At 50.9% G+C, this 27667-nt stretch overlaps 11 protein-coding genes across 11 annotated transcripts; 7 read left to right on the top strand and 4 right to left on the bottom strand.

Annotated features, from left to right (window-relative positions):
• Positions 1 to 142: 142 nt before the first annotated feature.
• On the bottom strand, positions 143 to 619 carry CkaCkLH20_04671 (MFS transporter; the record flags this gene model as incomplete). The annotated part of the gene is made up of 2 exons (XM_038887390.1): positions 143 to 364; positions 452 to 619. The coding sequence occupies 2 exons, from the start codon at positions 617 to 619 to the stop codon at positions 143 to 145; spliced, it is 390 nt and encodes a 129-aa protein (XP_038747556.1).
• A 701-nt stretch (positions 620 to 1320) lies between these two features.
• Positions 1321 to 6328, top strand: CkaCkLH20_04670 (isopropanol dehydrogenase; the record flags this gene model as incomplete). Its single annotated transcript, XM_038887389.1, has 5 exons — positions 1321 to 1506; positions 1727 to 1795; positions 1867 to 1930; positions 1987 to 2293; positions 5218 to 6328. 5 exons carry the CDS (start codon positions 1321 to 1323, stop codon positions 6326 to 6328), a joined length of 1737 nt encoding a protein of 578 aa, XP_038747555.1.
• A 617-nt stretch (positions 6329 to 6945) lies between these two features.
• CkaCkLH20_04669 (uncharacterized protein) lies at positions 6946 to 7795 on the top strand (the record flags this gene model as incomplete). Its single annotated transcript, XM_038887388.1, has 3 exons — positions 6946 to 7363; positions 7421 to 7498; positions 7557 to 7795. 3 exons carry the CDS (start codon positions 6946 to 6948, stop codon positions 7793 to 7795), a joined length of 735 nt encoding a protein of 244 aa, XP_038747554.1.
• A 1014-nt stretch (positions 7796 to 8809) lies between these two features.
• On the top strand, positions 8810 to 9906 carry CkaCkLH20_04668 (isoflavone reductase family protein; the record flags this gene model as incomplete). The annotated part of the gene is made up of 2 exons (XM_038887387.1): positions 8810 to 8890; positions 8953 to 9906. 2 exons carry the CDS (start codon positions 8810 to 8812, stop codon positions 9904 to 9906), a joined length of 1035 nt encoding a protein of 344 aa, XP_038747553.1.
• A 460-nt stretch (positions 9907 to 10366) lies between these two features.
• Positions 10367 to 10795, top strand: CkaCkLH20_04667 (bet v i allergen; the record flags this gene model as incomplete). Its single annotated transcript, XM_038887386.1, has 1 exon — positions 10367 to 10795. One exon carries the CDS (start codon positions 10367 to 10369, stop codon positions 10793 to 10795), a length of 429 nt encoding a protein of 142 aa, XP_038747552.1.
• Positions 10796 to 11038: 243 nt separating this feature from the next.
• Positions 11039 to 12239, bottom strand: CkaCkLH20_04666 (carbonic anhydrase; the record flags this gene model as incomplete). Its single annotated transcript, XM_038887385.1, has 4 exons — positions 11039 to 11109; positions 11303 to 11508; positions 11568 to 11745; positions 11804 to 12239. The coding sequence occupies 4 exons, from the start codon at positions 12237 to 12239 to the stop codon at positions 11039 to 11041; spliced, it is 891 nt and encodes a 296-aa protein (XP_038747551.1).
• A 2392-nt stretch (positions 12240 to 14631) lies between these two features.
• Positions 14632 to 16101, top strand: CkaCkLH20_04665 (uncharacterized protein; the record flags this gene model as incomplete). The annotated part of the gene is made up of 1 exon (XM_038887384.1): positions 14632 to 16101. One exon carries the CDS (start codon positions 14632 to 14634, stop codon positions 16099 to 16101), a length of 1470 nt encoding a protein of 489 aa, XP_038747550.1.
• Positions 16102 to 16559: 458 nt separating this feature from the next.
• On the bottom strand, positions 16560 to 18566 carry CkaCkLH20_04664 (alternative sulfate transporter; the record flags this gene model as incomplete). Its single annotated transcript, XM_038887383.1, has 11 exons — positions 16560 to 16831; positions 16892 to 16976; positions 17034 to 17097; positions 17166 to 17353; positions 17405 to 17605; positions 17659 to 17710; positions 17767 to 17982; positions 18038 to 18105; positions 18162 to 18264; positions 18328 to 18396; positions 18457 to 18566. The coding sequence occupies 11 exons, from the start codon at positions 18564 to 18566 to the stop codon at positions 16560 to 16562; spliced, it is 1428 nt and encodes a 475-aa protein (XP_038747549.1).
• A 1168-nt stretch (positions 18567 to 19734) lies between these two features.
• Positions 19735 to 20658, top strand: CkaCkLH20_04663 (TfdA family Taurine catabolism dioxygenase TauD; the record flags this gene model as incomplete). The annotated part of the gene is made up of 1 exon (XM_038887382.1): positions 19735 to 20658. One exon carries the CDS (start codon positions 19735 to 19737, stop codon positions 20656 to 20658), a length of 924 nt encoding a protein of 307 aa, XP_038747548.1.
• Positions 20659 to 21585: 927 nt separating this feature from the next.
• CkaCkLH20_04662 (uncharacterized protein) lies at positions 21586 to 22994 on the bottom strand (the record flags this gene model as incomplete). The annotated part of the gene is made up of 5 exons (XM_038887381.1): positions 21586 to 21708; positions 21854 to 22139; positions 22193 to 22592; positions 22649 to 22742; positions 22806 to 22994. 5 exons carry the CDS (start codon positions 22992 to 22994, stop codon positions 21586 to 21588), a joined length of 1092 nt encoding a protein of 363 aa, XP_038747547.1.
• Positions 22995 to 25481: 2487 nt separating this feature from the next.
• On the top strand, positions 25482 to 27200 carry CkaCkLH20_04661 (benzoate 4-monooxygenase cytochrome P450; the record flags this gene model as incomplete). Its single annotated transcript, XM_038887380.1, has 4 exons — positions 25482 to 25728; positions 25789 to 26498; positions 26552 to 26976; positions 27035 to 27200. The coding sequence occupies 4 exons, from the start codon at positions 25482 to 25484 to the stop codon at positions 27198 to 27200; spliced, it is 1548 nt and encodes a 515-aa protein (XP_038747546.1).
• Positions 27201 to 27667: the final 467 nt, after the last annotated feature.

The following is a 27667-nucleotide window of genomic DNA, read 5'->3' as shown; positions in this document are numbered from 1 at the left end:
GCAGACCACCATGCCCTGAAAGTCTTTGACGACTCCCATCAAAGTCATTACGGTCCCCCATGAGAGTACGAGAAACGATAACCATAGGCTCGGACGGATCTTCTTAAGGACAATGTTGGAAGGAATCTCTAGTTGAGCAAAGTTAAGCCAGACTCTTATCTCGAACGTCAAGCAAAGCAAAGCATTTGATCATACCGAAAATGATGTAAGGAACGAAGAAAATGGTGCTCGCAATGTTGTATTGGTTGCCCGTCAACTTCAGGTCGACGTCCATGCCCTCGATCTTTGCGTTGCCGATGTTCCCTCGATCGATGTGGGACAGAAGATACAGAAAGCCCAAAATAGGGATGAGACGATAATCAATCTGTATTACAACATCATAAGCACATTTCGTCCAGCCACAAAGTAGCTAAGCAAGAGACAGAGAGTGAAATCTCCTATTCCTGATTACCTTTCTGACGACTTTCTGGCCCGCCTTCCCCTCATAGCTTCTCATAAGCTGTGCATCGTCGAAACTGAGCCCGGCGTAGGGGTCTGAGGCCCTCTCCAGCTCCAGGTGCTTGGCATCAGGCTTCGGAAGTCCAGACTGCGTGTGAGTTGGTAGGCTATCATGGGCCATGATTACTGCGAGGCAAGATGAAGACGCGTTCTTGGCGATTGGTGGGGATTGGCAAACCCGTAAAGCAAATTACAGCAACACATGAAAGGTGGCTCATGAAAAAGCTGCGGCATGCCTCACTTTCTGTGTTCTATACTAGGGACTATCGGACAGGTTCCGTTGCAGCTAGCCATTGAATGTAGATTTTCTGGGGTCCCCGCAATGTCTCCGGACGTTTGCTAGCTCAGTCTCCGCTTCCTCTCCGCAATCTCATCGTGTAACTTGGGGTCGTTCATCTGTTGCCTTTGTGGAGAATTGAAACCGCCGGCCTATGCCAGCACACCAAGGACGGAATGGGGTTCGGTGGTGGTCCGGAGACTCTCCGTAACCAGCGTAACCGGAGCGATTCCGGGACCAACCATATTCTTCGGCAATATTCCAGACTCATGACTAGCCATCTCAAAAATAGAGCATCCAATGGGGCGGCGTTCGACTAATTGCGGCAAAGCTTCCTGCTGACCAGTTTGTCACACGAATTGCATGCCTAGGTGGCTTCTTGAGGCTGATGTCGTTTGCTTTTCTGCGGTTCCGGCAGCAAGCTGTCGTTCTCTACATCTTTTTCATTGGCTTTTAACAAGACCTGCCGATACAAGGTTATCAACTTCAACACCGTACGACATTCTGACTTCGGAAAACTTTTGGTTCTACCCCCAAGTTCTATAATGGCACCGGGCACTTACCCGGACTTCGAGGACCTACCCCTGGACAAGAAAGGGCCCCATGGCAATGCGTGGGGACTCTGGGGGCCGGATGATCAGCTTGGCACTCTCAACCTCCTTACCGATGATGTTGTCGCAAACGCCGCCAAAGAGAACATTATCACGGGGCAGAGAATTTCTCTCAAGTCAGTTTGTGTTTTCTCTCTTGGACATTGAATTTTGCTGAGTATGGTTTTGTGAGTAGTTGGTCCATGACTGGTGCTTCTTATCCAAAGTTTGCGAGAAACTTTCTTGAGTTACATACCATAAACAAAGCGCCTGTTAAACACGCGCATGATGACGAAGTATGCGGAAATTCCCGGAGGAGAGGAGGTTTTGGCAGTCATAAGGCTAACGCCGCCAACCTTAGTGGAGCTTCAACTCGCAATGTAGCTCGCAATGGGATGGATTTCGACATTATGCTTATCAAGAAGAAGCTGTAAGTTGGTCTGCAATGTTATCAGCCGTCATAGCACAATTACTGAGCACGAAGTTTCTGACCCAGTACAGTTGTATTACATGGGGCGCACTGCGGAAGACTTTGCTAAGTCCACAATCCCCAACGGGATACAACGTAAGTGTTGGAGGTCTCAACGCCTTATTTTGACTAAAGCTCTAACTGGACACAAGATGCCGCAAGGAAAGGCATTGCTGGTCGAGCTATCTTCGTCGACTGGTATGGTTGGGCTCAGAAGCGAGGCCTTGATATTGATGCTTTCAGCTCGTACGAGGTGACATTTGACGAGATTATTGAGGCGATGCAAGATCAAGGCCTTCATCAAGACATTGTTCGACCAGGAGACATTTTTGTCATTCGTTTCGGGTATCTTGCCCAGTACGAGTCGATGAGCCAGGAGAAGCGAGAGAGACTCGACAAGCTCTATCGAACAACGAAGCCTGACAACATCGGCATCAAGCCATCTCGAGATTTACTGAAGTTCCTATGGAACAAAAGGGTAGCTGCGATCTGCGGGGATACAAGATCGCTAGAAGTTTGGCCGTGCAAAGACATAGAATGGCATCTCCATGAATGGCTGTTGGCTGGATGGGGCATGCCCATTGGGGAACTATTCTACTTGGAAGATGTCGCCCATCTCTGTTCCTCCCTTGGGCGGTACACCTTCTTTTTGTCGAGCTCGCCTATGCACGTAAGTTTTTCTTAGCTTTTTGCTGCATTCACTTGGTCTAACTACTTCGTGAACAGGTACCGGGGGCGGTCGCAAGTCCACCCAATGCCCTCGCATTTTTCTAATCACGTATCCTGGGGCACGTTATTAACAGCGTGTCTGCAAAATATGTCCAGCATCCATTGGCTGGCCGCGCTGTACATGTATAATGACAGGGATCGCGAGCTGCTATGGGGAAGATGGTGAACAAGAAAGCATGTGTCCGGTAGCTGTTGTTCCTGCGACTCGTACGAGCTGCATCCTGTATTCATCCTAGTAAACGTGCGCCGTGTATACATTTTGAGACTTGTGAAGCATGTGATATAAATGTTGAGATCCAGTACTGGTCAGAGTACCCTTATGCCGTGGCTTTAGTGGCCGCCATATGAGCCTACGGCAAAAGCTCAAATCAAGCAGTTAGACATGTTCTAGACCGATAGAGCAACGCAGCTATGGGCCTCTGCCGCTATTAGTTGGATGGAGTACTTTTCATTTCTAAGTAGATAGTATGGAAATATAGCAACTATCGATCTCTGCCGCTAGCACCTAAGCTCTTGTCCAGGAACTTCCAAGCTTCCTCGACCTCTTCTGGAATATCCACATGGACGAGAAAACCTTTGCCATTGGGCCCGTATCCATTCGCATCGTCCCTCAAACGAGGTATTTCACCCAAGAGAAGATCGACGAAACGCCTCATACTCCATAGTCCATCTATTCCCATGCTTTGACCATCTCGATTCAGATATCTGAGTTGGGCCAGTGGATCACCGTGTGCCGACTCAACATGTTCCGATTGAACGTGGACCTTGGGCGTAAACGTTGGCCAGCTAACAACTCGGGGCTTTTTGCCCTCACTACCTGAGTATGTTTTCTCGAATGTCGCGACCGTTCTCCTTGACATCGTCGGATCCTGCACAACAACGACAGATCTTGGTGACGAGACGCCACAAGCCTGCAGGACTTTTCGGGACTCGGATGCATTAGCTCCGCAATTGGTAGACTGGTCTTCGACGACGACGAGCAACTTATTGCGGTCACCTGGGAGCACTGTTGCACCATTTGAGCCTGCGTCGAACACGCGCATTCCAAACCATCTCTCTGCAATCATCTGCAGGACACGAGCCTCGGGTTTTCCTTGAACTTGGTCGGCGATCTCGTTATAGATCGGATGTTTTGCCACAGCCTCATACAAGAAGGGGGTAGAGTGGCCGATGCCGCCACAGAGGACCAGCACTGTGTTTCTTCCATTGCTGTGGTTATGGATTAGTCGATGGCATTCAAGACTGCTGATTCTGTAACAAATCGAACGACCGCAACTTACAGATCAACAACAATCTGCCCCTGCCCAGTCTCGTCACTTTCCCTTTTGAACGCATGGAAGACAGTGTCTGCCAGCGAGAGAACCGAAGATGCACAGAAGACAATGGCGTCAATCGGCAGCTCTGATTGACTACTATTGACGTCAGAGCTTGGCAAGGACTTGAAGAACTGGTTGACACCCTTCGCCCCGTGAATTGCTTCGTCGGCTAAAAATGAAGAGACTGAGTTGACTGCATCTGCTGTTCTATTCATCGTTTTACTTGATTACGGTTCCCTGAAGTTGATATGGAGAGACAAGTCGGGGTTCATGTGATGCAAACTGCAAGTTTTCTTATCATCCCTGAACTCCGCATCTCTTCGTTTATGGGCAGATCGTGTCGGGGGCTAGCTATATTTGGAAACTCCGCCGTAAGCCACACTCTGTCACTCAGCCGCGAGTCCGCGACGGCCAACTTGTATTATTGATGTTGCTTGACTGAGACAGAACTATTCGCCATGGTCACATTCTGAATTAAATGGTACTTACACATGCATCGTCGTCTCTAGCGATTATGGCAGGTCAGGCCGTTAGACGCACAAGTTTCTATCTTCGTGAATAATTCCTTGACCCAAAAGTTGAATCCTTCAAACCTTTTCTACGGGATTGTTTCTAAATATAAGAATGAGCAAGTGATTGTTGCTACGTATCTCCAATTGATGAATACTAGATGAAACAATATTGAGCAGCCGAACTTGAACTATTACTGGGCACCTATTTGCCTTGTCTGACTTTTCATACGCATTGCGACCGCCAAAATAGTACCATATCAAGAACACTAATTTCCCTAGCAACATAGAACGCATATACATCTCCCGGCCATATGATCTTCACTGCTCTGCAAAAGCATGTCAACCATCGTCATTAGAGCAGAACATGCAAAAAGTTATCCTACCCTCACAGCTCAAAGACGTGATTCCCACGGCCTTTAACTTGCGGAGTTTTGATTCATTATTAATCAAAAGTCCGCAGTCCATATTCGACTCCGCCGGCTGTAGTAGGCCACAGTCATGTATTGTTTCAAAGTGGGTGTCCCGCGCTCTTGGCAAGATTTAAGGATACTGAATCGTGACAAGCTGGTTGGATTATCTCGAATGTCTCAGTAGAAAGACTGACTTGGCTACGTCAATATTCGTATTCGGAACCTGACGGCCCCATCACCATTCCGCTCGGTCAAAGGTTCTCGCCTCGAACCGTACGCATGGATATAGCAAAAATAATATTTAAGAACATCATAGTATCCATTAGGAACTACACTTCTATTAGGTAGTCATCATCGAGTTTCAAGATACTATAATTCTCGCCTTACGACATGGCATCGACGACGTTAAAAAGCAGAGTAGTCCACCTTGCTGCTGCAGGTCAAGCCGCCAACCTCGAAACCCGCCCAGCTCCCTCTTCAGGTCCCGGCAGCGTGGTGATTCGCGTTCTGGCCGTTTCAGTCAGGGCCAACTCTCCGCATGTCTATCAGAATCCTGACAGCGGGCACCCTCTACCTTTTCCATTCGTCCCCGGTTTCGCCGCGATCGGGAGGATATCCGAGATCGGGCCTGATGCTACCAAGTTGAAAACTGGACAGCTCGTGTTTTTCGACCCATACATTCAGGCCCGAGATCGCGGCGGCATATACATCTCCGGCATGATGGAAGGCTTCGATGAAGGTGGCCGTAAGCTCTCTCACGGAGAGTTCAGGGACTCCACCTACGCGGAATTCGCCAGAGTGCCATTGGAAAATTGCCATGTCTTCAATGAAGAAAGAATTCTTGGCGACATCTCACAAGGAGGACTCGGATACTCTATAGAGGATCTCACCCACCTCTTCAGTATGCTTGTACCGTTCGGTGGGCTTGCGGACATCGACATCAAGGCTGGCGACACCGTCATCATCGCACCAGCAACTGGACGCTACGGAAGCGCAGCTGTCCACCTCGCACTTGCGATGGGCGCGCACGTTGTCGCGACTGGGCGCAACTGCGAAGTCCTTCAGAAGCTTGCCAGGATCAGTCCCCGCGTATCACCTGTTTGTCTCGCCAACGTCATTGAGCAAGACATCTTGTCACTCAAGAAAGCGTGCCGTGGATTGGCTGATGCTTTCTGGGACATGTCGCCGGCCGCAGCGGCAAACTCGAGTCATTTCAAGAGCTGTATGAGCGTTCTGAGGCACGGGGCGCGTGTGAATTTGGAGGGCGCTGTCTATTCCGGGGCTGACTTTGGGTACATGGACATTATGGGTCGAGGGTTGACGATCAAAGGAACATGGATGTGCACTCCTGAGCAAACCCGGAGACTCATCAAGATGGTCGAAACTGGCGTGCTTCCTCTTGGAGAACGGGCTGGAATGGGGCCAGTTCGAAGTTTTGCGCTCAAGGATTGGGAACAAGCATGGGATACGGCGACTGAGAAAAGAGAACCGGGAGAGATAGTCATTATGCCTTGGAAGACGCAGTGATCGAGTTTGAGGTTGTGAGTCTAAGAGTTGGATAGTGCGCAACAGAGTTCCAACTTAAACTTGCGAAGGTCTTCGCACTAACGCTACGGTAGTTGTTGAGAATTGTGCAGCTGGTCTCGTGTGCCCTCGCGTGGATGGACAATTGTTATTGGCCAAAAACCGAAACCGATAAATACTTTGGCTTAGGCGAGAATGAACTGATGTAGTTGGCTGAGGTGATTGATTATTGCTGTTACCCGACCAGCTCAACTCCTGGAGCAACGCGTTCATCTCATTCTGCCCCCTTTTTGCGAACCAACGATTGGCGCAAGTCTTCATATTTCTCGTACATCTAGCAGTTCGGTTGGATGCCGTGCTACCCGAGTGGGCATGGTTAATTTCTTCGCGGGCTAGATCGACCCACGACGGGGTTCACTGGCCTTCAAGCGCAAGTGTCTGGGCCAGGGGCAAGTGTCAATTAAACGAGTTGAGAAACGTGTATATAAACTATCACGATTCCTTGGCGATCTACATCTGGTCTTCGAACTCTTCACACGCTCATTGAAACATTATTAACGCCAACTACGGAGACAGGATCTCTCGTCGCTCGTTTTTAAATCGACGCAAAACTCGGCAAAATGCGGAATTTGGATCTCGCCGTTACCATCGTCCTAGCCCTGGGGGTCAAGGCTGACATCAACCCCAACTACGAATATGGCAACATGTTCTACCTTGGTCCCACGACCGGTGGCCAATACATCACCAAGGCCACCTACTCTATGGAGGTCCCTGCGCCTCCGAAAGACTGGGTTAAAACCAATGAGAATGAGCGTTGGCTTTCCCTGTGGATTGGCGTTCAGAACAACCCGAGCAATGGGGATGTCCTGAAGATGAACTTCGTTCAGCCCTTGCTCAACTGGGGCCCTGACAACACTGCCTGGGGCTGCAGCGCTCCCAACACTCAGTGGTGTGTCGCGACCAGCACTTACACCCCTGATGGGCAGATTGGACAGCCGTACGTGGAGGTCGAGGAGAACGCGACCCTCGACTTTGAGAGTAAGTCATGCCTGTCTTGATCATGAAGTTAACGGTTTTTGACAAACTTGCGTCAAGTCTCTCTCAACTCTGCCACCGACCAGATCGACCAGAAGGTCTACAACAAGGGCAAGCTTCTATCTTCTGAGTCAGATTGTGAGTTGTTCCAAGAATGAATTTACTTGCATAAGCTGGCGACTAACCATTGCCACAGCTAAGGGCATGAGACCTGCCGTCTTTTACTCGGGTAACGAGTGCTACGGCGATGGCTGTGGCACTCTCGATGCCTATGCCTACAACAACATCACCCTCGTCTTCAACCAGGCCGTTCAAAATCTGGGTGATTTGGTAACTTACACCAACGCCACTCACACCGAATGGCAAACCAAAGACAACGGAATCACCTGGACCGTTGATTCCATCACCATTGACAAGGACAATCTCACCCAGTGATCACGCAGTTCCGTCTGATGTTGATATCGCATTCTACTGTTCTTGTATATTATTCTTTGTTGTAGATATCTCTTCTCGTCCCCGACAGCACAAGGCTTAGTACACCTGTCAAAATAAACATTTCATCGATAAGGTGCAGACGCCGGTTCGTATGGGTGTCTAACAGCGCTCTCTGCTGTACATTTAGATGATCTTTCGTCTCCTGCCCAAGATTCAGCAAGGGAATGTTGATGGAATTTCGTGTCGCTTCAAAGGATGAATGAAATCATGACACAAACTTCCCCTCCTCTCATCGAAAGTCTGGACGCGCCAATGCGTATCCGACCACCGCGGAAGCAAGCACGTGGCTAAAGTGATGGCGTAGCACAGGTGATATCTAAATTATCTCCGCCACTGAATCCGAGAGGCGGACCCGTCTCGGAGGAAAACTTTCCCGTTTAGGAAGTTTCGCTCTCCGACGCCCCAGTCTTACCGTCGATGTGAGGGTCAGTTGATCAACACTGCCGTCATCCAAATCCCCAGCTGCAATCGCAAGGCACTGATTCGCAAAATAATGGACCGTTGTCCTGCCTTTTTTTTTTCCGGGATTCGCAGTCCAATGTACGTAGCTTAATTCCGATCTGCTAAGTCGCTGTACTTGTGCTTCCAATGTGATTTGCTCGGAGGCTCAGTCATCTAAACTGACACAACTCGCACACTAGCCATGTATGAGCTAACTGAACATCAAGATGGAATTGACCATTCCCAACACAGCGGCTCTCCGCATCAGTTTGCAGTGCCGTCGGACTTTGGCATTATCCCCAACTCGGAGATTTAACTTCCTCATCTTGGCGACAGAGTTATGGAGACGCTGTCATACAGAGAAGGAATAAAAGTCGGCTTCGTTGTCACCTTCTGATGAACTTCTTGTGCCAACAAGCATCAACTCCTTTTTTTCCTCAGTTGGTGTTTTCTGGTGCATCATCCGGCATTCAAATATTACCTAACAGCCTCACTCAAACTCACCTTTTCGCAATGGCTCCTACAAACCCCAACTACGCGAAGGATCAGCCTGCAGGCTTCGTCAACCGCATTGAGAAGGTCGCAATAGTCGGTGTAAGTACAGAAAGAAAACATTGAATGGTTTCATCAATAAATTGGAAACTAATATTTCTTAGGCCACTGGCACAATGGGCAAGTTCGTGACTGAAGAACTTCTGAAAGGCGGAAAACATACTGTGACGGCTATCACGCGCCACGACAGCAAGTCGAAGCTACCGGAAGGCGTCGTAGCGGCCAAGGTCAACTATGACGATGAGATTTCAATCGTCGAAGCCCTCAAGGGACAACAATATCTCATAATCACCTTGAACACCTTGGCTCCTCCAGAAACCCAACTTAGGCTTGTCAGAGCCGCGGCCAAGGCCGGCGTCCCCTACGTGATGCCCAACGCGTGGTGTCCCGATCCGAAAAACGAAGTTTATCAGAGGGACAGCCTCCTCGGTCGCGCCTTCCAAGGTGCGATCAAGGAAATCGAGCAGCTCGGTGTGAGCAGCTGGATCGTCATGTCTCCGGGCTTTTGGTACGAGTACAGCCTGGGCCTGTCCTCTGACACGTATGGTTTCGACATGAAGAAGAAGTCGCTTATTCTTTTCGATGACGGCAATGTCAAGATCAACACTTCAACCTGGCCGCAGTGCGGACGCGGCCTTGCGTCGTTTCTCACTCTCAAGTGGCTGCCCGAGGACGAGAACGACAAGTCTCCCACGATTCACAAGTGGGCCAACGATGTTTTCTACATTTCGAGCTTTTTGGTTTCGCAGAGGGACATGTTCGAGAGTGTCAAGCGTGTTACAGGCACAGTGGAAAGTGACTGGACCATCACCCATGAAAACGCCCAGGAGCGGTGGAAGGCCGGTCACGATGCGCTCAAGAAGGGGGATCGAACTGGGTTTTCAAGACTTATGTACAGTCGTCTTTTCTTTCCTTCGAACGATGGTGACGTTGAGCACAAGTATGGACTGGCGAATGATTTGCTCGGGTTGCCGAAAGAGGACATTGATGAGGCTAGCAAGGAGGGTGTACGAATTTGTCTGTCTGGTCAGTATGCCAATTATGGCAAATCTTCTTAACGTTTTGTCGGGATAGTAATTCGAGCTGGATGTTTTTGTGAGTAGAAAGATATATAGATTATTTAACTGATTGGTTTATTCTATTTGGAGGACCAGCCATGGCTTGGCCCATGTCTGTTTTTGTTATCGTATGTTGCTTTCGTGTTAAGATCCGACCAACGCTTGCTGGGAACTTTGCTCCACGATGTTTGTGACTGGTCGGTGTTTTGGACCATCTGATAAATCTCCGTGGCCGACAACGCGACCCGCGGGGGTCGAAGCGTGGCTGGGCGCTCGGCATCCCACCGGCGGACCTCAGAGCTTGGTAATGACTTCGATGTTCCAGGAATCCATACTTAAAAGACGATATGCTTTCCCTTCATGTTGCTCTTTGATACATGCATTCAGCAACACATTGACATCTTTGGATAAATACTTTCTCAGCAAAACACTTACAGTTCTTTCCGCGATTGCCGCCATTATGGACAACGAAAAGACTCACGAGGTGGTCCGAACCATCAACGCTCCAATTTCCGATATTTGGGCGCTCATTGCTGCTTTTGGCTCCGAAAGACTTTGGTTTCCTGGAGTCATCAAATCTAGCCTTGAAGGATTCGGAATCGGCTCCGTCCGCACCCTCACGTTCGACAACGGCACCGTAGTCCACGAACGGCTCGAGATTGCGGACCCCGAAACGCACACCATCAGTTACCTCATTCTCGACGGTGTCCCGAACACAACCAATCCCCGTGGTACGCTTCGTCTCACCGCTATTGACGAGACCAAAACGCAATTCAGCTGGTCCGGGGCATCGGACTGGACGGAGCCGAGCTTCAAGCCGACGCTGGCAGGGATCCTCGATACGATGTTCTCGGGCTGCTTAGACTCCATTGAGGCCAAGCTGAAGTAGTTCAGAAGCTTATAAGAGTCGATTTTCTGTCAAGGGAAGAATTACATGAAGGAACTATGTACATAGGGCTGGAGCAAAAGAAGCTTCTGATTAGTTTGTGCCCAGCACATGGCGCAAGGCCCGTAGACGGTGCCCAGAGGTAGCAATACCATACCAGTCCGCCCCGCCTGCCTGACTTCGAACTCCATAGGTGCAGTGTTACATTTGTGAAGCTTGCTGTTGGGTATCCGGTCGGTGAACAGTTTAGTCTTGGCGATCGTGGCGGTCGTGCTTCTTGCCCTTCTTGCACGGACGCTCAGGAGCGGGATCGGCGCCTAATCCATGTTTAGCAACGATTCTGTCTAACTTGGCAATGCTTGTTTATCTACCGACTGCCGATAATCCGCAGAAGCATCACGGCATCAGACTGTTCTGGTTGAGAAAACTGGGATTGAGAAACCTCAAACTTTATACAAAACTCCACACCCTACTTAATTACAAAGAATACCTAGTAAATCTAGTTCGTACCTTGCTCGCCGACAATCTTCTGCAGGCTGACCATGGCGTTCTCCAGCAGGTTCATCTCGCCAGGGTTGTTCTGGGTGTAACGGGAGTTGAACTTCATGATGCCTTTGGCCTTCTTGTAGGTGGCAATATCAATGTTGATGGGGGTGCCAACGACGTTCCAGGCGATAGACTCGGTGCAAGGAGGGGTGGTGAGGGATCCAGAGTACCTTGGACAAAGTCAGTATGTGATTTGAGTGGTAGCGCGGTGCGTAAGGGAATAACATACTGGTAGATAGTGCTCTTGGACAGGTGGCTGGAGAGGGCGCTGAAGTCCAAGGGGCCAGTAGCGGCGTGAGCTCCAACAGTCTTGACCTGGTCGACGTTCTTGAAGATGGCGGCCAGGATGGGGTCGGTGGTCTCGGCGACCTCGATCAGGAAGCCAACGACGGCAAGGGAGGAAGAGCCTACGTTTCGTGTCAGTTACATGGCCGAGAAACAATACCATGCGTGATCCAAACTAACCGTTACCAGCCTCAGACTCCCAGACAAAGTGGACCTCGAGAGGGTAGTGCTCGCCGTTGATGCGGTGCTCGCTCGGGGTGTGGAAGTGGAACTGGCGGAGGGTGTAGTCCTTGCCGCCGTTGCTCATGGTTCCGTTGGCGCGAACCTCAAGAACGCCGTTGAGGTTCTCCAACTCCGTACCCTGAGGGTAATCGGCGGGAGCGAAAGTAATGGTGGAACCCTGAACCTGCTTCGTGTTCGAGTCGAGGACGTTGATGGGAGACTGGTTCTTGCCGAGAGCGCAAGCAGAGTTGTTGGGGGTCAGAGAGTGCCAGTTCAGGGGACCGTTCATGGCGTCGAAGCCGTAAGTGCCCTCGGCTCTCTTGAAGAGGCTGGTGCCATGGTGGCAGAAAGCCGAAACGGCGGGGATGAGAGAAAGAACAGCGGCGGCCTTCATTGTGAAATCAAGAGAATGATCGTATGTTGCGAGTAGAAAAGAATGACTGTGCTCTGTGAGTTGAGTTGAGAGTAACACTACGAAACATCAGATCGAAAGAGTGGCAGATCTGAAGGTAGATATACACCAACACTGCAGCGTGACGGTCGATCGTGGGGTCCGGGAAGGCACGACTTGGAGATGCGATATTAATTTCGTGGAGTCATGATGGGAGATACGTGGGTTGGGAGCAACGTCTTGGCAGGTTTGCCTGGCCAGAACAGCAAAACACCAAGCCCCCCTCTGGGCTCGCTACAAGCACTCTGCTAGTCCGCAGCTTGAGTACGGAGGTGCAAACCTCTCCGTAGCCACGTGCTTGGCAAATCAATCGCGGACTGAAGCAGGGGACGAACGGCAGGGGTGAGAGTCAGCGGCCAGGAAACACATGACGAGAATGAAGGGGAGACTGGAATCCCCATGGTCAACACAGCAAGGCCCCTGAAAGAAGCGCCTATGGAAGGGACCTGAAAGAATGCCCGAAGCAGGTTGTCATCAAAAAAGTCAAATTGGCGAGCGCTTGGCGGGAGAGCGTCGCTATGCCGGTGGAGGCGCGTTAACATTGACATCGTCCCGTGTGAACACCACTTCCCGCGGTGATAGATGTCAGCAAAAGGCCAAGACTCTTGATCGGCCGATATCCATGGACGAACAAGAAAAACAATTCGCCCATTCAGCGGCTGGTGACCCAGCAAGTCGGCGCCGACGCAGCGGCTGGCACGCGGCTGACTCGTGGCATTTTTAGCCACAGTCATCAATCTCATTCAAAGTCCGTCAAGAATAGCCGCCTGTCTGGGATAAAGCCGGTCCAACGTTCCTGACTGAAAACCGTCCGAACTCGATACCACGGGTATGCGAACGGCGCCCTTGGTGGAAAAGTAACGGGCAAGACTAGTCTGGTTTCATGGCCAAGGAGGAGGGACAGATGTTGGCGGATGAAAATGCAGCGTCATGATGCGATGAAGCCGACGCCAAGAACCAGGTACAAGGCCCTGGAGTCTCTACACCGGTAGCAAAACGCCTTACCGCGTACGTACGTTAGTAGTCAATAGGGCCGGCCCAGTATAAGGCAAGGGAGAGCGTACGTGTGAAGGTGAAGGCGGAAGAAGAAGACGAGCTGCAGATAGACTGAAGCCTGCGTGGTTGATGCTGGTCAAGATAAAGTTTAGGGCCCAGAAGGGCTATGCAGCCAGCGGCATCTGACCCGTCTGATTGGAGCCTACAGGGCTAAAGAGGGTGCCGAGAGATGAGCAGGTTCAGAGGCCAAGACTCAACGGCCCAAGGGGGAGGGTTGCCGGTGGACTATTTTAACACACAGCCACGTTGGTCTGCGACTCTACTGCGGTACGCCAGCTCAAGCGCTCTAGATCTTTCCTTTTTACTTTTGTGAGTACTGACGTATCTTACTGCGGTACGGTAAGTGCAACCGGAGGAGCTGTCTTCAGGCTGCTCCGTGCTCTCTCCATCTTCTGTACTAGATAAAATAGAGTAAGTACTTGGGTTGTGTAATTCCTAGCACCAATCTGGGATGATGAACCCAGCACACCACCGAGTACCTACAAGTCCGTGTTCCCCTCATCTTAACTGCAATTGTTTGCCAAGCCGTTCGAGTCCATTTGATCTCGAGAACGGATGGCTGGCTTGGCGGGAACACGCTTGGCGGGTATAGACGCGGCGTTCTCTGGAATTTCCAAGAAACGTCCAAGAAAAGTCCAAGACTCGTCTAAGCAATCCAGCCTATGGAAGAGTCTGTACCGCAGGACCAAGACCCGGGGACTCAACCGACTTGCTTATTCGAGATTGGCGCCGCCGTTTTGCTCGTGGCTTGGAGCGGGCGTACCGGCACCTTGGAACCGGCACTGCAGCGGGCTGCCCACAGAAATCCTTCACATATGTTTTCTCCGATCTCGTTATGTAAACTTACAGATACAGCGTCCAACATGTCGATATTGACAATGATTCGGGGGAAAGAGTGAGAGACTGAATAGAAGTAGGAGGCTGAAATGTTTTTTTTTTCTTAATTCATGGGTAAGGGCACCCAGGGGTAAATGTCGCCTACCTTAGTCATTCCCGCCGCGACAGCTTGCCCGCCGCGGTAAAGTTCATCTCTTGGCGCACTAAATTCCAGAACTGCAGCGCTTTGAGCCCTCCACTCATCATTGGTCACCTGTGTTCGTACTGCTCATACTGCCGAGTGGACCTCTATCAGAATAATTCCAATTCCCATCTTCTTTCTCCTCCACTCCCACTTGGACTTGGGCCTTGGCGGACTTTCGCCTTGGCCGTGATTCCACCAGCAAACTCCGTCTTGTTCACCCATTCCTCCACAACAAACACGCGCAAACGACTTTCATCCATGTCTTTTTCAGTGTCCGAGCTGGCGGATGCGCTACCGCCGCCGCTGCCGCTCTCGTCAACTTCACCTCTCGAGCCTCGCGCACGCGCTACAAACACTGCGTCACCCACAAACTCCATCTGGAGAGACCTGCCGGAAGCTGAATTCCGACAACACATCGTCCATCTGGAGAAACTCACCAATTCCGTGCCAGTTGACGCACAAACTTTCCCCCTGCCTCCACATTCTGATTCTGCAGCAGCGGTCGCGCAACATGGAGATTCAAACCCCACGGAGGCCACGGAGGCGGACGCGGGTGGCCGAACCTCCGATACTCAGCAACCTCATCCCCGTCAGCTCTCGCTGGCCACTGAACAGCGCCTGGCAGATGACATCGCCTGCCTGGTGGCCGTCGGCGAAGGGGCGCAGTCTGTCGCTGCTACCACTATTCAGGAAAGTCGGGGTCCGGAAGGAAAGGGACTGAAGGTCACCATCGCCTCCGTCGACGCGATCCAGCCCGATTCACAGGCCTTTCTCCGCTCCGTTTTCCACACACTATCTGCCGTGCCGACCGCCAAGACATTACATAGTCTCTTGGACCTAGTCACCCGTCATCACCAAGCTCGTCTGCTCAACCGACTGCGTTCTTGCAAGTGGAAGAAGCCGACCTACCTATCACGCACTCACAAGAAACCCCTGCATGCCGACTTTGCCAATCTGGTTCACCGGATTCAATTCGTCTATACCAAAAAGGAGGCCGATACGCGGGCGCAGCTCGAGAAAGAACTCTTGGCTCTTGGGCAACTGCTCGAGGCTTTCGAGACCGCAGATGATGATCACGGCAAGCTAGTCGAAATTGTTCGGTGTAGCTACGAAGCATGCACCTCGCCCCTTGTTGCGAACTATCTTGAACGCCTGCAGGGGTTCAACAAGCCAACAACTCAAATCCAGGCCTGCCTCAAAACTTTGCGCCAACTCGAGAAAGTCGCAGCTTATTACCGCATTTGTTTAGACCTGACAAGTTTGTCCCAATCCCGCGCCAAGCTTTTCGACGCTGTGGAACTTCTCTTCCTGCCTCCATACGAGGCGGTGCCTCTCACCACCGTCGCCTTCCAACCATGGGCGAAATCGACTCACGTGCACGCAGAAGTCATCCTCAGTGTTCATCACGACCTCGAGCTCCATCAGCCGCAGCCCGGTGGTCGTGCTTGGCATAAGCCAAGATGCCTCGGCGCCTCAAAGTACTTTTGCTATCTCTGCTTCCTGTTCATCCGACATCACGGGGCTTACTTCGCAGCGAACACGCACGGAGCATGTTATGACCAGTGGACGGTGCCGGACCTCGCCGACTTCACTGAGCCAGTCGCCAACCACTACAGGGAGGTCTTGCGAGCCATGGACGATGAGATTCGAAGCCAGACGCAGGGCGCAATTTGGAGGCCAGAGCCCATGACAAGCAGAGAAAACTTAATAGGCACGACAATAGAATGACACGATGAGAGAACAGCAACTCCTGTTGGCTCCATTGCTTAGAAACCACATCAGTCTCGAATGAAGTATGTGGCTCAAGCGTAGGTCTCTCTCCCTCGTGGCTTGGAAACAAGTCATGGCAGCTGCATGGCGTAGATCCTCCTTTCTTGCGCCCGTAGGACCAGAGTACATGATTCAGCTGTCATCGGGGAGTATGCGATGCTTGCATGGTCTGCCCCGGTAGCACGTCTACGTCCACCACGTAGAGCTGAAAACCCCCGAAATCACCAAATTAGAAAATCCAGAATAGACGGATTGGCCGTTGCAGGTCTTATTTGCACAGATTCTATGTGTAGAGCCCTCGCGGCAGTGCCACTGCGTGTACTATGAATTCCAATATTCGTAAGACCGTCCTTTCAGCTGAGCATCGCCGACTTGCGTATGACTCTTGCCGGCTCCACCGAGCGCCGTTGTTCGTCTCAATACTGATAAGCAAGCCCAGTCCGACTCAGCCTGCGCTTGTTCAGGATGTAGTACTGCACGTTGGCCCAGATGCCGCAGACAACCGCAGCAGTCACAAGCCCCGTGATCACCGTCCAGCCCTGACGATACTTTGGTCCATCGCCCTCGCGGAACAGCTGCTTGCCAACGATACCAGAGCAGTTGGCAGCCATGATGAGAATCGCCATCGTGATGGACCTCTCACCGGCGGACTTGGCGTTCATTGACACCCAAGCTCCGTTGACGGGGTCTAATTCAGCTACGTCAGCTGCATGATCATCATGTGTTGATCTCAAGGAGATGAACTTACGCCAAGGGAAAGAAAATGCGACGGAGAGAGTCAACATTGTGAATCTCCTCGTACGGTCAGAGTCAATCAACAACAAGTTGCCAAGCTACGCATTGTTAGCCGCCTTCTGCCAAGCCAGGAACACATGACGCGTTCGACTCACGTTGAAGCCCCAAAAGATCAGCAATCCCAGGAACACCCATGGCCCGCGCACTCTTGTCTTGTCGCTGTCAACATCAGTCAGTTTCGTTTGGTTTTGATCGACTTGAGCTTGGCAAAGCGGTTGAGAACTCACGCGATCCATCCCCAGAACAAGTTGACGGGTATGAGAATCCAGGCCCCGATCGAAACCATTGCGTTCGCCTGCAGTCTGTCGTACCCCATCGAAGCAACCAAAGACGGCGCATACGAGCTCAGAGTGGAAGACGGAGAGAGGGCGGCAATGGTGAAGATGACATGAGGAATGAGCTTCCAGTTTGTCAACTGCCTCCTGTCAGCGAGCGGTTCTCAAGTGAACGAGATCATGGTACGCACTGCTCCTCTCAACTCTGGCCAGCTGACTGACTTCCTCGGATGAGCCTTTGAAGGATCATCGATCATTACCCTCTTGTAGAGAATCTCGGCCTCACGTTCCGTAAAATACCGCAGACCCATCATCGACACCGGATCGCTGACTTGGTTGGGGAAGAAGACCAAGAAGAAAATGCCGACTAGTACAGTGAAGATACCTTCAAGCTATTCGAGGTTAGCATTGGCTACGGTGTGGCTATAAAGTTTCAGCAACATACCAGGAATAGCCACTGCCATCCTGCAAGGTTGGCGACGCCTCTCATGTGCAGACTGTCACCCAGGTCAGCGGATTGCCAGTACCCCAATTCTCGGAGTCACCAACTTACATGCCATAGGCGATGAGGCCTGAGCAAGCTGCTGCGAGCATATTTCCAATGAAGAACCATGAGAATCTCTTGCTGGTTTCTTCTTTCTTGTACCACCGCGTCATTGTATACAGCGCTGCTGGGATGAAGCCAGCCTCGCACAACCCCAAAAGGAGGCGAGTGACCATGAACGGGCCGAGACCCTTCTGGAACGCTTGAAAGGTTGCGACTAAACCCCTGTCGACTGAGTTAGTAACTTTTAGTTGACGATATCGGACGTTTGGTTACTGACCATGCAATAATCTGGCCTCCGATCCAGAGAGTCGGTCCAACTCGGTACAAGATAAGGTTGCTGGGAATCTACAGAGGACTGTTAGGTGGTTGCGGGAACCTGCTGGGCCTATTGCACAACTAACCTCAAGAATCACGATTCCTGCCGACAGCAGCTGCTGACCGACGTTGAACTGGTTCTGAGAGATGCCTACATCTCTGAGAAAGTAATCCGTCAAAGCATTGCCCCTGCGTGTCTGTCAGACTACTCGTTCGTTTTGTTTCGTTTCGTTTCGTCTTTGGGTGTCGTACATGTTTCCGCGGTCGAGTTGTAGCGCAAAAAAGGCAAGAATCAAAAGTGGCATGATGAGGACGTCGACTCTGTAGAAAGATCCGGTTAGTCTCCGAAGGGAAGTCATATTGCATTGGCCGTAAGCTTACTTTCGAACCAGACGCTGCTCCTCTTCTGCTGACCAGTCGATCTCAGAATTGTCTCCATCGCTATGGCTTTCAGGACTTCCAGCCACAGTTTTGATATGCTTTTCGTCCATGGTAGCCGTTGCAACAAAAAGGGTGGTATTCTGCGGCTACAAGTTGCGAATCGCCAAGATCAATACTTGGCAGAACATTGACGATTTCATAGCAGCATCCACGCCTAGGATCCAACGCTCTTAAACCAACTTTCCATGTGAAAAAAGTTTGCATCTTCTGCTTCTGCCGTGCCGTTTCCCCGGCCCAGACCTTGCCTTACGGTTCCGCGCTCCGCTTCCGCGTTCCACTTCCCGTGCGGCTGTCAGACCCGATTTCTGCTCTACTAGGATGGGATGAAGCCATGATTGCAGTATTCCCGTGGGGAAGTAGGCTGAAAACCACAAGTCGGGTAGCCATCTCGACGGGTTCGGGGTAAAAGCCCGCTCGGCGTGCTCCAGAATTGGACCGGACCTGCGGCCCACTTCCGTTGATGCCATCGGATGAAGCGCGCACGCCATCGACCAACACCTCTCTTTACACACGATTCGCATCCACAACATGCAGCTTCGCTTACCTAACCCTCTGATGCAATCAGTCCTCGGAATTACGAATGTATCAAAGGCCAATGGTAGTCCGCTGTTGCTTGAGGGATGCCGACTTGATGCGGATTCTGCCCGTCAATTTCAGCCGGTGGTCGGTCATAATCCGACGGATTGTTTACAAAATTATGTCCTCTCCGGCCAGCTCTCATCCTTTCGTCTTTAAAAGTGGCGAGAATGCGTTTGGCTCAGGTTGTTTGAGACTCCCACAAAGATTGGAGGCCGGGGGCCGATGTTGTTTACGCCCACACCTTTGGTGAGTTGAGCCAGGACGGGCTGCCATGTTTCCGTGGTCTGGTATCGGTTTTTCATGGGTAAGAAAACACATAAATAAGATCGAATTAAGTTGACCTGAATGATTCGAGGTGGGATGGCACAGTCTTTAAGTAGGCTTACGCTCAAGTCAAGTTCGAGATCCTCTTCTAGTTCTACGAATCATGCGTTGATCCGTCCATGCCTCATATGCAATCCAAATCGCGCCATGCCGCGGCACAAGATAGCTTGATCCGGTAGGTATTGGAGAGCAGTCTTGCGATGATGTGATCATCTACTTCTCGAAGATAAGAAAGAGGGGTCTCCTTTTAGTTGCTCTACAGTCTACGTGATGCCATTAGCCACGTACGCTGGGCGACATCAACTACTTTCAGTCATGGCAAATCTTGAATCAAGAAAGCACATCTCGCCTGATTCTGGGTTTCCTGTCGTATTTCACCCCCATTTCCATCCCAAGATCAAGGATCATGTCCCTCCCGAACCTATCAGAGAGCAAATATTCCCGGACAAGGACAGGGCTTCCTTCGCAGACCCGGAAAAGAAGGCTCTATTCTCCATCGCGAGGCGTGCGGACCTGACGGAATCTATCGGCACAGTACTGGAGAACGTCCAGCTTTCACAGCTCACACCGCAACAACTGGATGAGCTCGCGCTTCTGGTGACGGAGCGTGGCGTTGTCTTTTTCCGAGACCAGGACCTGACGACTGAGGGACAAGTCAAGCTCTTCGAGCACTACGGAACCTTGGATCGTCATCCAGCTCAGAAGGATGTCAAGCATGTCGTCATTAAAGGAAGCCGTGAGGACCATCGAGAAATCCTGAAGTACACGCCCTGGCCATCTGGCGACTTCCATGCGGACACTTCATTTGAGGTGAACCCTCCCTCCTACTCTCTTCTTCGCATGGAGGAGCACCCAGAAGTGGGGGGTGACACTGCTTGGGTGTCCCAGTATGGTCTCTACGATGCTCTCAGCGATGCCATGAAGAAGTTCGTCGACGGCCTTCACGCAGTTCATACTTCAAGGTTGCAGTATGATACCATTTTGGACCTTTGGGGTGTCGGTCCAAGCCGGCCTCCAATCGATTCGCACCATCCTGCTGTCAGAACCCATCCGGTCTCTGGGCTCAAAGCTCTCAACATCAACCCTGGTTTTGTGACTGCATTCGCCGAGCTGAAGAAGTATGAGTCTGACAAGTTGCTTGACTTCTTCAATTATCACATTCACTCAGCCGACGATCATGCTGTTCGATGGAAATGGGAGGTGGGCTCTGTTGCCATGTGGGATAATAGGTTTGTCTAAAAGCAAAGATCGCTCACGCAATCGTATCAGGCAGCACTTTTAGCTAAGGAACATATAGATGCACAATCCATCGGGTTATACCCGGGACATACGATGCACCTCGAAGAGGTATACGATCAACGGTTTTCGGAGAGAAACGTGAGACAAGCCTTAGGATAAGTTTCATCTTGCACATAACTAACAGATCCTACAGCATACTTTGACGTATCCAGCGAGAGTCGAGAGGAAAGAAAGAAGAGAGTTGAAGTAGACCAACATCAGGGTCATACATCAGGCAACGAGCGCGTACCATCCGATGTGGCAAGAACTCCAGTGTAGGCAAAGATGTCCTAAGTTTTCAATAACTCGCAAGATCTTCCACCAGAGTTTGGATCAGGTTGACCCGAATACTCGTAACTCAGTTTTAACTGCATTTCTTCCGACGTTCACTTAGTCTCTGGCTCAACATGTACTTGATTTTCATATGGCAACTAAAACCTTTTCTATATCTAACGCAATGAATTGCAAACCGTTGCAACTCATTATCAAATATACTAATCATAGAAGAGAATGATTGCGCAGGATGAAACTCGAGATTCCGGCCTGATGGTTAGAAAAGGTTGGTAGTCGGAAGGTCTGGAAAGAGCGTCTTCCGGAGACGAAACCTTGCCAAGATGCCATTATAATCGGGCCATGCGGGAGCAGTGTGTTGGCACCACGAATTGAAATCAAACTTTGAAGCTCCAATGCGCTAAGGAAGTGACTGAATTCTATATCCATATTACCTTGGTATCATTCCTCGAGGCAATGCGATCATTCGTCTTGCTTCTATACATGTAAATGTACGTCTAATCATACATACTGCTCCCAATGTAGGTTGAGTTTCTTTCAATAGAATTACTCCTTGGCTGCCTCTTCTTTGTTCATCTTGACACGTTGATGTCTGGCTTATTCCCTTGTGATCTTCCAGTTTGTTTGGACTCGTATCGTATCGCTCGGGGGTTCTCGTGTCAATTTCCTCTCGGAACCGCCATCGTCGTTGCTGCCGGTCTCGTGGCCGTCCCTATCGTTCTGTCAAATTTTACTTAGTACAGCTTTGTAATTAGGGTTATGACGGGGAATATTCCAGTGGTTTTGCAGTGACTTGGCACATTAAATCATTGAAGTTGGAGAAAGAGTGCAGTTGAAAATGACGAAGTGGGTTGAAACGACTTACCAGCTCGATCCAAGCAGTGTATTGACCAGGCTTTGGTTGAACCTTGAGCTGGTTGCTCGAACTAATCTTGTAACCACTCTGTTCGTTGGAGTTCTCCATAGATGACTTGTACTTTGCTCTCCAGCGCAAGTAGAACGGTCGAAGCATGGGAATGTTAATGCAGAGGCCCGCGAGCGTGAGCTCCACGGTGCAAAGCATAAATGTGGTGAGAGAAGTTCCAGTGAGGTTTCCAACCAAATCGATGACGAAAATCAGGACGAATCGTGCGATACCAATGACGCAGCACCTGCAAGCTGGGTTAGAAGGCGGCGATTGAGAGAGCGATGTGGGAAGACGTACGCCAAGCCTAGAGCAAAGCAAGCAATTACAGCAAACTTCTCGGTCTTCCGCATTTGCAGTTGCCAAACAGTCCAAATTGGAAGAATGACGATGAAGAGATCGGTTACGACGTTCGTCATGATGATGCATTTCAAAACCAGGATTTGGTCCATGCAATGACCGATCCGCATGACCGTCCACTGTTGCGAAATCGGATCGCACAAGAATGTGAACAGGAATGTAAAGACCAAAGCCCAAACAACGACGATGCCTGCGACGACATAGATCCACTTGCTGAGTTGCAAAGCAAAGGCCCTGTGGTAGAACCAGAGCTGGCTGAGCTTGAGGCAGGCAAGAGCCCAGAGATAGACCAACGTAAAAGAAAAAGTGACTTTCAGAATGTGCTGCAAGTTATTGACCACTATCGATGCCGTCAACCTTGATTCATTTGGTTTCCAGAGGGATGAATTTGCTTACGTTTGGGGTACACCTCAGAGTTTGGATCGAAATCGTAACCAACTCCGGTTGTAAACACGGCCACATTCAGGCCAATCGTGCTACCTGATAATAGCTAGTATCTCAAGTCAGTACAGACAACGTGAATGCCGTTTTTCTCAGTCTTGGAGTGACAAACACAAGCAATGGCGGCGAGTATGTCGTCTCCGCCGATACCGATACCACGGAACCGTCCCCATAATCGAGCGACAACCACGGCGGCAGTGACAGACCACAAGACACAAATGGCGATAAGTGAGTCTCGGGCACTCGTTGTCATCGGGATATATTGCAACGACGGCGTTGCCACTTCTCCGGGCGTAGCCATGGCGACCTGCCGCTTCGATTTCGTGTACGAGTTCGACGTGCACAAAGAGGATGGTTTTGATGTATGGTGGTTCGAGATCAGGAACGGGTCCAGTCTTGCGGTTCAACGGACATGGCTAAGAGGACATATACCGAATGAAACTTGACCCTAGTAGAACCAGCCATTTGTGCTTGTCGGTTCTCAGGTTTTGCTCTCGTCTCTTGAAGCTCCACAATGGGTAATCGATGTGAAAATCATTCTTGGTACGATCCAGCTGAGAATCTGTTTGGCAGCGCCGAGATTTCCAGCGCCCCTGCTTTGACCTGGGTTCGCTCGCCTCGCCCTTCTACGGGGCTTCCATGTAAGGGACCGGAGCAACTTGACTCGCGAGATTCTGCAGACGGTCTACTCCGTGTCCCGAGATGTGATGTCCTGCGAGATATTCCAGTCAGGGGGGCCTGCTCGCCGAAGAAATCTTGGTCTTGACAGGCTTCTTGACAGCAGGTGGGCCATGCTCTTCTTCATACAATACTTGTAGAATCGGTAATTCTCCATTCGTTCGACAGTCTTCAAGAGTGGTGTCGTTCTTGACAACAATTCGGGTGCCGAGACAGTGAATAGCTCCAGGGTCCGATGCGGGCTGCATAGGTTTCTCTGTCTCTAGCTGATCGTTCATTCAGTGTCATGGCCGTGTGTTCATCAAGTCCATGATGAAAATGTTTTAACATGAGGAAAGCCCAAATGGTGGCCCCTTTACTTCATTCTAGATGGCTCAACTTTCAACGTAGGGCAATGATGGCACATGCTTCGTAGATTGTGAGGAGATTTAGTGTCTTGGCTCTCCCGGTGGCAGTGGGCTTCTTCGAATCCTTCAACAAGCGTCTCCATCATGGCCCAATTCCCCGGTGACCGTTGGAAATTGACGTGGCCGGGTCCCGGCTTACGCCGTCGTCAACCAACCAGGCCGAACCCGAGTTTGGGAAAACGTGGTGGGGAGCATCAATTGACCACTTCCCGATTGGACAGTGGCAGAAGGGATTTGGGTGGTTTGCCGATCATCTCCGTAACAAGCTGATTGAGCCCTGACATTCTCCAGGCCGGCCTGAAGAGGGTTTACGAGGGTATCAAGGGTGTCAAGGTGTGTCAACGTCAACGGCAGCCAATATTTCCTCTCTCTCCCATGTCCGGGGCCCAACTGCTGGCTGGACGTGAAACGCTGTTAGCGCATCCTACGATTGGCTGTTGTTCTCTCAAAACCCTGTCAACTGTACATCGACGCGACGACACCCAACCGGCCATCATAAAGTGGTAATAGACGAGAGACTTACCAAGTTCGGAGGACATCCTTTATCAGTTTGCAACATTTCGTACGCGAACGCAAGTAACCAAACAATAGCGAAACTTTATTGAAGGATGATCAACGTCGGCACACAATCACACCTTTAGTTAGCCGTCTCGTGACTTATCCGCAATCAAGATGGATTGCAGGTATTCATAACCCTTCACTTGTCATCGGAGGACGGAGCGCACAGAACAAAACCAACTGATGATCGAGGCGTCGGTTCAGCCCTCTCCAGATCGCGGGCCGTAGCGAGACTCGGCCGGGTCAACGGGGCTCCTACTCCTACTCTGCCATTTTGACGGGTTGACACTGATGAAGAGGGCCGCAAATAGGCCCGTCTGTTCAGCAGGCTCGCGAAGAGAGGGTCTTGAAGTGGGTGTACAGTGGAGTTGTCTCCATCCCGGGCCCTGGTCCGTTCCAACCAAATCACGCCAACCAAATCACGGAAGAGCACATGAAGATCTGTGAATGATTCGTCCTAGCGCTATGTGTGTGTTACATACGGCAGATGCCCTTGCGTTTGCCGTATCATCAGCGGTGTGAGATCGTCCCGGATTCAACACTCGCTGATTATCTAGTGTAACGTGCCGGACATCTTGGAATTTGAAAACACTCAACGGCTGCGTCAAAGGTCACTACCCTACCAAACATGTCCGGCCATTTGGTCTCACTGAGGTCTTCATTCATGCCCTCCAATTCGACCTTCTGGCTGCATGATTGATACACCCTAAAGGCTGAGTTCGTGGGGAGAACGTTGGCATCCCACAATCATGCATCGGTGCCATGGTCTCAACTGGGAATTTGTCTTCAATGGCCACTCGCTGCATAATGTGGACCGCCCCCGCAGACAACGCGCACTAGGCAACACTAGTCAACGGTTCCCAAGGATTCTCTTCTCAGGGGCTGTCGTGGTCGTGCTTCAATCATCTCGACGCGACGGGGTCTCGGGGCTGTGATGGCCGGTGGTTCAACCACTCAGCACACGTTTTTTGTCAATGACCCGAATGGCTGTGGACCGAGCGATAAGTGGAATTCGGTTCTTCAGCATGTGTGCGTATATAGCTCTCACATAAACATGAGCGCGCTGCAAAGTCGTATTGCTGCGAAGATCGCCCTGCTTTCTTCCTTCCCAGCTTGCCTGTTCTGCCCAGTAGGTCACGCTCAGCATGGCAGTGAACTCGATCACGGACGGCCTCAAGGCCGTCTTGAGCCCAGTTGCCATCGTTTACTTTATTGGCCTTTGGTTCGCCTACTATATCCTGGTCGCCCTGTACAACATCTCTCCTTTCCACCCTCTGGCCCGCTTTCCGGGGCCCAAGATCGCAGCTGCGAGCTACCTGTATGAGGCTTACTATGACTGGATAAGGCAGGGCAGGTATGGAAAAGTTATTGCACGGATGCATGAGCAGTATGGTAAGTCAAGGTTGCGCACTAGTCATGGAGGTCACTTGAGTTCTGACGGGCGATTCCCAGGCCCCATTGTCAGAATCAACCCCGATGAGCTTCACTGCTCTGATCCCCACTTCACCGATGAGATCTATGCCGGCCCGGGTCGCATCCGCGATAAGTGGCAGCATCAGCTCAATACCGGCGGCGCCGGTCCCGTGTCGGTGACCGGCTTCTCCACCGTCGACCACGAGGTTCACCGCATGCGCAAGGGCGCGTTGTCCAAGTTCTTTTCTCGCCAGCAAATGTTGAAGCTTGAGGGTGAGGTCCAGGAGTTCGCCGAACTTGCTGTCGATAAGATGCTTCGCTCGGCCGGCAAAGAGCCCTTCGATGTCAAGGAGGCTTTCAACTGCTTCACCGCCGACATCATCTCGCAATACGCTTTCGGTGAGCCCATGGGCTTCCTCGCGCAGGAGGGATGGGAACCCAACTTCGCTACCTGGGTCAAGTCCTTCTTCAAGAGCGCTTACATGATGAGACACAACGCCCTCGGCAGGAAGATGGCCCAGGTGCTTCCCATGATGGCTGATTACATGGGCGAGGACATCAAGGCCGTCATGAGACAAATGAATGTTGTCATTCCCGGATACGTCAAGGCAGCTCTGAACAACCCTGAGAACGGCAGAGTCTTTGCCGACCTCATGGAGTCTAAGACGATGCCTGAATCTGAGAAGTCCTTGTACCGTCTTTCCGGAGAAGGCTTCAACTTCTTGCTTGCCGGCACTGAGACCACCGCCGTAAGTCATTTGCATGTCCTGACATTCAATGATACCAACTGACTGGACCTCAGGCCACCCTCACCGTCATCACCTACTACCTCCTTGCCCAGCCAGCAACTTATGCCCGCCTGATGCAGGAACTGCAGGGTCTTGACCCGTCGAAGCTCAAGTGGACCGAGCTCGAGCAGAAGCCTTTCTTGTGGGCCGTGATCCATGAGTCCCTGCGCGTGATGCCTGGTGTTTCCCACCGCTCGGCTAGAATTGCTCGTGAGGAGGACCTGGTTTACAAGACCCGTGACGGCAAGAAGGAGTGGGTCATTCCCAGGGGCACCCCAATCGGCATGACCTCCATGATCAACCACTGGGACAAGGAACTTTTCCCTGATCCCGACGAGTTCAGCCCTGAACGTTGGTTGATCGATGGCAAGCCCAACTACAAGCTGCAGAAGTACCTGATTGCATTTGGCAAGGGTAGTCGGTCTTGCATTGGCGAGAAGTAAGTCTTCGGTTACGTCCTTGGCTTATAAGAGTCTACATTCTAACTGTGCTGGCAGCTTGGCGTATTGCGAAGTCTACATCATGGCAGCCTTGATGGCGTTGCGCGTCATTCCCAGATCGAAACTGTATGACACGACGGTGGAGGATATCTCCTACGACCATGACTTGATCGTTGTCCAAACCAAGAAAGGATCTATTTCTGTCAAGATCCAGATTGAGTGAGGCTTGTCAGTATTTCGATGGTTGTTGATGAACAGCCTTTTGCAAAGGACCTAAAGAATAGTGCAAATAATGTAATACAGTTCCGAGTTTGTCAAGTATGGCCAGTTTCCGGGAAACAGTTCACAACAATAGCCTACGAAGATGTCCAACTGATCAGATGTGTACCTGTCTCAGCCCACGTGTTGATCCAGGTTGACTCAACAGCGATAGGAGGAAGTATCTCCACTAGTCTACAACGTTGATCACAAGATATCCAGTCTACTATCACGATGTTTGAACTATCACTACATTTGTACCGTCTGAAGACGGGCGCTTTTGATTGGGAAGGTTTCGAAGTTGTGGCTGGTGAAGTTGCTTATGAATATATTATGAGACTGTGATAGTGATGTAGCTGTGGTTGATAATCTTGCCTACCTTGTTGTCAAACTCGAAATAACACGCAATGACTTTGGAACACACGAAGCGAA

Source organism: Colletotrichum karsti, assembly GCF_011947395.1.
Source record: "Colletotrichum karsti strain CkLH20 chromosome Unknown Scaffold12, whole genome shotgun sequence".
In the NCBI taxonomy this organism is placed as follows: Eukaryota; Fungi; Ascomycota; class Sordariomycetes; order Glomerellales; family Glomerellaceae; genus Colletotrichum; species Colletotrichum karsti.
The sequence above is the reverse complement of the archived record's forward strand: the minus strand, read 5'-3'. Positions and strand labels throughout refer to the sequence as shown.